Source organism: Corticium candelabrum, unplaced genomic scaffold (genome assembly GCF_963422355.1).
Source record: "Corticium candelabrum unplaced genomic scaffold, ooCorCand1.1 SCAFFOLD_107, whole genome shotgun sequence".
Lineage (NCBI taxonomy): Eukaryota > Metazoa > Porifera > Homoscleromorpha > Homosclerophorida > Plakinidae > Corticium > Corticium candelabrum.
In genome coordinates, this window is record NW_026912738.1 from 1 (window position 1) to 8000 (window position 8000).

Genomic DNA, 8000 nt, shown 5'->3' on the forward strand with positions numbered 1-8000 from the left:
GGACATAACATCGACTTGCAGCTACACAGAGCCAGTCATTGGGATCTGTCATCAAGACATTCTTACAGTCAAGTAAACAAGGCAGCTACAATCTTAAAATATCACTGAAACTGGCTTCATTCAATACTACAGCAACAGCAATGTCTGCTAGATAACAGTCAGTGTACAGAAAGACAACTTTATACAACAACTTCAATTTGCTGTAAGTGTAGGTATGCCCATTCTAGGGACTACCAAGTGTGCAAATATCATACAATAATCTCAATCTCCAACACCATATTTCTCTTTTACTTTGTCCAGTTCCTCTTTCTTCTTGACCTTGTCGAGTTTCTTGAACATTTTGTTGGGTTGGTAGTAAAGAACAACTAAGTAACGATTGCACACATTGAACCCTGACAAATGATCACAAGCATTCTTTGCATCAAATATATCTTCGTAAACAACAAACGCTGTGCCACGTGTCTCAGCAGCTGTTCCACTAAACAAAAAGAAAATAACAATAGAGCATAGAAAGTACATCAACATCATCACAAGTGTGTATGACAAGTAAGTAAGCAATGTGGAAAACAAAAATCTCTCAAATCTTTCCAGACTGATGCGAGTGCATGCTTCCTGTAGTTTCGTGTGCTTACACTCTGATCTGGCGCAGAGCTCCAAACTTGCCAAATATGTCATACAACTCTTCTGTTGTGATCTTGTAAGGCAAGTTTCTAGAAACCCATGACAAACATGTTGGCAGTGATCAACTAGACAAACGGTCACATCCACGGACACTATGCCTCACCTCACATACAATATTCTGTTGACTTCAGGAGGAAGTCGGACCTGCACCCAATGAGACATCGGTCAGCCGATAAAAGTATATACCTCATTGGTTTCTTTACTCGCAAGTACAACAACAAGCCTGTAACTTCGTCAACACAACACAAACTTACGTTAGCACGACGCGCTGCTCCCATCGCCATTTTTAACAAAATCCGGGAAACAACACCGTGAAAGTTATTCCCGTATAAGAACTTATTCCCGTATGTGGTTATTCCCGTATTATTGGTCATCATGACTTCCGAAGGTGACAGATACTCTACTTCGCCTGCAACTCTTTATACACCGCTTGAACAAGGCAGTCATGTTGCGGACGAGGAACCTGAACAGGAACTGACGTCAGAGGGAGCCCACACAACCCCGGATATGGAGGACTCGACTCTTGAACCAGAACTTTCTCCTGAAGAGGAGAATCGGTGAGAGCTAGAGAGAAGGATGAGACAAGTATAAATGGTTAGAAACATGATTTTTTTGTGTGTAAATACTGTTTTGTTCTACAGGTACAAGAAGAGATTTCATCTTTGGAGATGGCTCTGGGCAGGAAGCAAAGGGAGCTGGCAGCTATTAAAAAGGATTTAGGAATTACACCTTTGACGCAGCTGAAGGAGGATGTCAAAATGGGCTATGAGGAACTTAAACAATCAAAAGCGTGAGAAATTGAATGTTGAAAATTCGTTAATTAATTAATAAAATTAAGGTGGCAATTCTAAAATTTTATATACGAACTATTTATCTGATTATGCATCTTATTACAATGGACTTTAGAGGTATTGAGTAGGGAAACTGCCAGACGCATAGTATGTAATGCATGCAGTTGAAGATTGAGTTTGTTAACTTTGTCAATTACCTGGCAGATTGATTTGCTTGTTGCTTCGTAGAGTGCAGTCAACTAAAGAGTTTTTCAAGAATTTGGGAGAAAAGATTTCAAGCTCAGACTTGTAAGACTGATGTCTTGGTGACTGTTTTTGTATTATATCACAGTGTGATTGCATTTAGCTACAAAAGTGCACAATCTGCTGCCACTACTGTTGGAGAAAAAGGTGGGGACGCTCTCAGAGCAGCAGGGAGTAAAACATCTGAAGCATTTGGGAAAGCAAAAATGTCTATGAAGTTAGATGAAATGATAGTTAATTAAGGTTCTTGTTGTTGATCGGTTATGTCACTACTGCATTATAGAGAGAATCAAACACTGCAAAATATTGGAGGCAAAATTCGTTCAACATCAATGTCTATCAAGGTGGCTGTTTGATAGAATTACTTGTGCGTGTTGTGCTCTACTAATGATATGGAATGGGTTTGAAAATATTGTTGTTGATGAAAATGTTTAAAAATAGAAGTACATATAAACAGTCTACAGTCATATGTTTGGAAACAGCAGTAGTAATTATGCAATGACTGACTAATGTTGCACTTATAGGAAAAGTGAGCAGTTCAAGGTTTGACGCCAGTGCTACTGCAGTGTCAAAGAGCACTGCAGATGCTGAAGCAAAGTACGACTCAGAGGCAGCTCTTGAGCAGGGAGAGTAACATACACAACTGCAAGGCAAATTGTAGTTGTTTCTGCTGGTGGACTTGTAGTGCATGATTTGGATGTCTTGCTGTATATGGAAGCAATTGCTTTTTGTATGGATTAATGGCACATAATGTGTGATGTCACTGTAGTAGCGTAATTGGACAGAAAGCCATATATGGCCTAAGCAAAGTCTTGACAACTGCTATATGATGCTTCTGTTGATTTTTCTAATTTTGTGTATTGCATTTTTCTGGAAAGTGACAAAATGATACTCTTCAGACTTGAGCCAACAGTTGAGGTGTGAAGGAGTGTCTTGGTACATGCAGGTAGGTACTGTATGTACTCTCTACCTATGCCCCAAACAAAAGGTTTTGTATGGCGCAATACACTGGCAAAATTTGTTAAATTCGTATGGTTTTGCAAACATCAGCATGAGAAACATTCAATACAACCTTGAAAAGGTAATGTTTGATTGACTCTTGTTTGAAATATGACCATATGGCAAGATTGTATTGAATATCTGTTCCTCATATAAGACCATACAAATTTAATTAACAGATTTTTGCGTGCTATATAGTTTGTGGACGGTATGCTGCACACCGCCCACACCACAGTGTACATACACTTGTACAGCGTATAGCGTGGGTGCACACGTACGCGTGCTCTGTGTCGTTTTGTGATCTTTCCTTGAATTCTCCCATTTGGCCGGCGAACCGGCCTCCAAAAATTGCAAGACAACTGCCGTAGCAAGTCGACTTGACTGGATTTGGAAGCAGTTTTCAATTAGCAATAACCACGCCTCGGATAAACCTCACTGGCTATGGTATCGCCACTGCGCAAAGCTATCGTTATGCATCGCCGTCTGCCATTATAAACGAGAAGAGATGAACAAAACTTTTGGGCAAAGATCTCGTCTTGTTTTGTCAATTAATGCCGCTTAATACAATCAATACAGCCCTTACAAAGTCTGGATAGCTTACAGATGCTCTATTGTCTATGGACGTAAATGCTGTCAAGAAAACGCACATACAAGTGTACTACGCAGGCGCGTGACGTCGAGACCTGAAGCGGCAAAGGAGGTCTGTAGTCTCAGAGCAGAAAGAATGTCGGGTAAATTACAGTACAGTTAAAAGAGTGATTTTGTGCTGTAATTAGCCAATATAAGATATTAGAAATTCTAGATCTAAATTTCGTCTAGATAATGTTGTCTATTGTATTTCCTAGTGGTCTACACATACCAATTTCATACTTTAATTCTAGAATTTACTTCTCCCAACTCAGATCCGTTTCTTGCCTATATCGTCAAATAACTCAAATTTGTTCTAAAATGTTCGTTAACTCAATTAGCAGCCTCATTGTGCAGACATTTAACAAGTTACATTCTTTTGAACCAAAAGTGATGTGCGAAAATTAAATTTACTGCGCACGCGTGTTTGGGCTCAGGTCTTGTACGTGTGCCTTACTAATTGTTCCACTGCTGCGCAGCCAAATGATGCCTTCTCTGACCAGTAGAACGTTTTATGTTCCAAAGCGTTACATTTTGGCCGCAATCTCTCTTTTGGGCTTTGCAAATGTTTACGCTTTGCGCGTGAATCTGAGTGTAGCAATTGTTACAATGACCAAGGTGAGTAGCTGCTAAGCTAGTACCTACAGTGATACACTCACTTCTTAGGCTTCACCTGGGAGACTACCCACACTTGGAGCATATGCTAGACAACACGAAGCACTAGAGTGCAGAGAATCTGCCAACCGTTTCATAGCTCTAGCTGAGTAGATCTGCAGGTGGGCGGTGCCTAGGCCACTTATGGATCGCCTTTCATTTACATATTACTGGCACGCCTTGTTTTTCAACATGATACCGTGCAGTGCAAAGTGGAGAGGACTAACGCGCTTTAGAAGATTCTGATTCTATATAACGCACGCTACAAGCATCAAAGTGTACTTGTTAGCGGTGTTTGAGAGGTAAATGTAGGGCACTCTTGCATAACTTCGAAACTGAGCACAATTAGCAGGTAAATCTCTAAATATGTTACTCTGCTTGTTTGATTTCTATTTGGATTCTCCAAACTAGCAGTTTTCGTGCCTACACAATTAGACATAGACATTAGGTTTTTCGTTTTATGTATCATTACTGCACGTGATGCTGTTGGCTAACTTAGTGCGACTGCGTATGCTAGATTTTGTCTCAGTGACAGTTTTTAATATTTTACTTGTTTTTTTGCCTACTAAGGTTGATCCAAAATTTCATGACTGGTCATCAACTACTCAAGGTACATATCTTGTTCTGACATCATTTACATGCAACATGCAGTGAATACATATTTTTTGTTTTTGTATATATATGTAGGTCTTGTCTTGGCTTCGTTCTTTTATGGATACATTGTAACTCAAATACCTGGAGGAATGCTAGCTGAGAAGTATGGTGGCAAGTGGGTGTTCGGACTGGGATGCCTTGGAACAACCATTCTTACGCTTGTTACACCAATTGCTGCATACCATAGTCTTGGAATGTTGCTTGCTGTCAGGGTTCTTGAAGGATTTGGAGAGGTGCAGGCAATTTAAAAGTGCAAGCATGCACCACACACACACACACACACACACACACACACACACACACACACACACACACACACACACACACACACACACACACACACATCAATCAATGAATTGTTGTAGTGTTTGTCTGTTTTAGGGAGTAACGTTTCCTGCTATGCACGCCATGTGGGCAAAATGGGCTCCTCCCCTTGAAAAGAGCAAATTGTCAACCATTTCTTATGCAGGTATTCTACTCATTGTTAGAATTTGGTAGAGTGATGAACATACACAAATTAACAGTCAGCAAGACTCAATCTATGTTGGTATTTGTCGTCTAAAATTTATCTGTTTGTATATCATGTTGCAGGGCCTCACTTTGGAACAATCATTGCACTGACAGTATCTGGTGTTTTATGTGATCATGGATTCAAGTCTCCTCCACACAATCAGAGATGGCCATCTGTCTTCTACGTGTTTGGTATTTGTTTACATCTAGAAAGGAAACCGATGTTATTATGGTAATAATTGTAGGATTGCTGGGATTGATTTGGTGCTTTGCATGGTTATATATCGTGTCTGATTCACCAAACTCCCATCCCACGATCTCAAAAGAAGAACGTCAGTACATTGTGTCTAGAATAGAGAGCGCAGCTACGAAAACTGAGGCATGCACACAACGTATGGCAAACTAATTGCAACAGTTTGATTATTATGTTATTATACAGAATGACAAAGTTTCTGCTCTCTGGTTGGCTGGTCGGTTTGTACGGTCTCCAGCTGTGTGGGCTATTGTCACAAGCCACCTCTGCAATAATTGGGGATTCTACATTTTGCTTACCAGTTTGCCAACATATTTTAGTGATGTGTTGGGATTTGATATCAAAAATGATGGATTTTTGTCTGCTGTGCCATTTGCTGCGATGTTTACAACTGTCATTCTTGGTGGTTATATTGCTGATTTTCTGAGAATGAAAAAGGTTTTGTCGACAACGCACACCAGAAAATTAATGAATTCCATAGGTAAGTTAGTTTGATGGATGAAGAATGAGAAGATGTAACTATGATGTAGTGAAAAAGGATAAAGGAGTGGCATGCAAGTAGGTAGGAAGACGGAAAACAGACCGACTGACAGACCAAAAAGCAGGCAGACACAAGTCATGAAAACAGAGTTCCTTGACGTTTTTAACCATTGCAATTATGTGTAGACAGATCCATGACACAACGTACACACATGATACAGTCCATCTTGTTGTTGCAGGTCAGTTCTGTCCAGCGATATTCTTGATTGCTACTGGATATGCCAATAATTCTGTTACTCTGGCAGTTGTATTTCTTGTACTGGCTGTTGGCTTGTCAGGCTTCACTCTGTCTGGCTTCAACTGCACTCATCTGGATATGGCACCTCGATTTGCAGGAGTCTTAATGGGTCTCACGAACACAGCAGGTACTGTGTCAGGAATTGTAGCACCATATGTCACAGGAGCAATGACCACAGCCGATAAATTCTCTCCAGATGTGAGACAATTATTTTATTGTAAAAGTTGAAGTTTAGTAATGTGATTTATATTTTAAATAAAATGTTTATAAAATGATCAGGTAGTTAATTTATATGCTGTTTGTTTAGATTTTGAAAGCTCAGTGGCAAAGAGTGTTTTTTGTGTCTGCAGAAATTTATGCATTTGGAGCAATAATTTTTTTGATATTGGGATCTGCAAAGCAACAATGGTGGGCAGATGGGCCTCCAAAGTCTGCAAACTATGCAGATACTATCAACACATCAGACTTACAGAATGAAAAAGGTTCATCTGGAATATATGGCTCTATGTGATAGTCTTGCTGTTGATGTGAAGGTAACCAATAATCATTGTAAAGTACAAATACGTGGTGGTAATATATTTAGTTGTTTTTATTAACCGACTGTCGTTGTCCACCCAAATTAGCGGTGTAGACAAATGCAACACGTCTGAACTCCGCACACCCACACAGTCCACATAAACTATATTGAGTGTTTACAAATAATGTTATTAGTAATATTATGGTATTTGTTGATTAATCTTGCAGTCATCTGTGTGCTCCTTTCCCAGATAATTTAAATATTTGATGAGTTTAAACTACAAAACAAAACAGCACTAGCATCCATTCTATTACAAATCTAGATGCTCAACAATCACTTTGTGCCAGTTCGACAATTAGATCAAAAACCATTTGAGCATGCAGTAGCACAAGTAAAACAACAATATACATACATATCATTAAACACACATAATGTGCGTGCACACATTATATACTTGAAAACAAAGCAAAAAATGGGTGAGCAAATGGGTTTAGGACCAGCTAAATACAATTGCAAGAACCAGTCACTAAATCTACAATCCACAGAATCATGTGTTTGCATACACCTGCTCTTCAATTAGGTCCGAGTTGCCATAAATCACATCCAAGGTGGGAGGCATGTTAGACATATCTACAACCTCTTGGTTGCCGTAGATCTCTTCCATTTGAAGGGGTGGTTGTGAGACTTGTTGGGGTTGACTGTGAGACTTTACATCTGAAATCGGTTGCCGTCTCAAGTTTTCATAAAGATCTCTACCTCCTCCAGCTTCATATCCAGATGTCTGTGGATGCAACCCACTGTTGCGATTTGCTGCCCTCCGTTCTTGTTGTAAGTTGTGAACATCAGTCATTGCCCTTCCAGGAAGATTTTGGTAAAAGTCGTCTTCCTCTAGGAGTCCAGAATTTAATTCCCTTTTCAACTCATCGACCATTGCTCCACCAAGTGTGAAGGCTTTAGGCTTTGTGACAGGTACTGGTATGCCAAGTTTCTTTGGTGTTGGGCTTCGGGACAACCTTGCACCTTCCTTGACATTCGGTGCTCTTCTTTCTCCTTCATACGCTGCAAGGTACACATCTTCTGTCTCAGGCACACCTGACTGACGTGATCCGTCGGTAAATATGACATAAGAATCGCTAGGAGTGTGTACCACAGGCTGGTGAGCAACAGCTGATGATTTGTCATCCACAACAAGGTAAAGATCATCTGAAACAGGAAGGCCCTCTGTTGGAGAAGGCGGTCGACCATCCATGGTCAGATAAAGATTGTCTTCTTGGAGGGGAGCATGCCCACTTG

General features: G+C 40.2%; 4 protein-coding genes and 1 non-coding gene across 7 annotated transcripts; 2 read left to right on the plus strand and 3 right to left on the minus strand.

Moving 5' to 3' along the window:
• Positions 1-86: 86 nt before the first annotated feature.
• On the minus strand, positions 87-1020 carry LOC134198032 (splicing factor 3B subunit 6-like). The gene is made up of 4 exons (XM_062667375.1): positions 936-1020; positions 785-825; positions 633-710; positions 87-478 (listed from the first exon to the last, which is right to left on the minus strand). The coding sequence occupies exons 1-4, from the start codon at positions 963-965 to the stop codon at positions 262-264; spliced, it is 366 nt and encodes a 121-aa protein (XP_062523359.1). The 5' UTR covers positions 966-1020; the 3' UTR covers positions 87-261.
• A 42-nt stretch (positions 1021-1062) lies between these two features.
• LOC134198033 (tumor protein D52-like) lies at positions 1063-2613 on the plus strand. Its single transcript, XM_062667376.1, has 6 exons — positions 1063-1266; positions 1323-1471; positions 1701-1760; positions 1819-1932; positions 1999-2059; positions 2240-2613. The coding sequence occupies exons 1-6, from the start codon at positions 1258-1260 to the stop codon at positions 2246-2248; spliced, it is 402 nt and encodes a 133-aa protein (XP_062523360.1). The 5' UTR covers positions 1063-1257; the 3' UTR covers positions 2249-2613.
• A 427-nt stretch (positions 2614-3040) lies between these two features.
• Positions 3041-3179, minus strand: LOC134198034 (U4 spliceosomal RNA). The gene has a single exon (XR_009972736.1). It is a non-coding gene; the product is annotated as a U4 spliceosomal RNA (small nuclear RNA).
• A 211-nt stretch (positions 3180-3390) lies between these two features.
• On the plus strand, positions 3391-6861 carry LOC134198029 (sialin-like). 3 transcript variants are annotated; one of them, XM_062667373.1, is made up of 9 exons: positions 3391-3445; positions 4566-4605; positions 4683-4882; positions 5031-5118; positions 5241-5351; positions 5405-5538; positions 5599-5893; positions 6132-6388; positions 6498-6861. In XM_062667373.1, the coding sequence occupies exons 3-9, from the start codon at positions 4739-4741 to the stop codon at positions 6699-6701; spliced, it is 1233 nt and encodes a 410-aa protein (XP_062523357.1). In that variant the 5' UTR covers positions 3391-3445; positions 4566-4605; positions 4683-4738; the 3' UTR covers positions 6702-6861. The 3 variants fall into 3 exon arrangements, with proteins under 3 accessions (XP_062523357.1, XP_062523355.1, XP_062523356.1); XM_062667371.1 differs by lacking the exon at positions 3391-3445 and adding an exon at positions 3771-3959; XM_062667372.1 differs by lacking the exon at positions 3391-3445 and adding an exon at positions 4013-4347.
• Positions 6862-6927: 66 nt separating this feature from the next.
• Positions 6928-7994, minus strand: LOC134198031 (uncharacterized). Its single transcript, XM_062667374.1, has one exon. The coding sequence runs from the start codon at positions 7954-7956 to the stop codon at positions 7255-7257; it is 702 nt and encodes a 233-aa protein (XP_062523358.1). The 5' UTR covers positions 7957-7994; the 3' UTR covers positions 6928-7254.
• Positions 7995-8000: the final 6 nt, after the last annotated feature.

Coding starts and splice junctions, on each gene's coding strand:
- LOC134198032 (XM_062667375.1), bottom strand. CDS start 965: ATGGCGATGGGAGCAGCGCGTCGTGCTAAC. Junction 826..935: donor GAGCAGCGCGTCGTGCTAAC/GTAAGTTTGTGT, acceptor CATTGGGTGCAG/GTCCGACTTCCTCCTGAAGT. Junction 479..632: donor GCTCTGCGCCAGATCAGAGT/GTAAGCACACGA, acceptor CTTTTTGTTTAG/TGGAACAGCTGCTGAGACAC.
- LOC134198033 (XM_062667376.1), top strand. Junction 1,472..1,700: donor GAACTTAAACAATCAAAAGC/GTGAGAAATTGA, acceptor GTTGCTTCGTAG/AGTGCAGTCAACTAAAGAGT. Junction 1,933..1,998: donor AAAGCAAAAATGTCTATGAA/GTTAGATGAAAT, acceptor ACTGCATTATAG/AGAGAATCAAACACTGCAAA.
- LOC134198029 (XM_062667371.1), top strand. CDS start 3,825: ATGATGCCTTCTCTGACCAGTAGAACGTTTTATGTTCCAAAGCGTTAC. Junction 4,606..4,682: donor CTGGTCATCAACTACTCAAG/GTACATATCTTG, acceptor ATATATATGTAG/GTCTTGTCTTGGCTTCGTTC. Junction 6,389..6,497: donor CCGATAAATTCTCTCCAGAT/GTGAGACAATTA, acceptor CTGTTTGTTTAG/ATTTTGAAAGCTCAGTGGCA.
- LOC134198031 (XM_062667374.1), bottom strand. CDS start 7,956: ATGGATGGTCGACCGCCTTCTCCAACAGAGGGCCTTCCTGTTTCAGAT.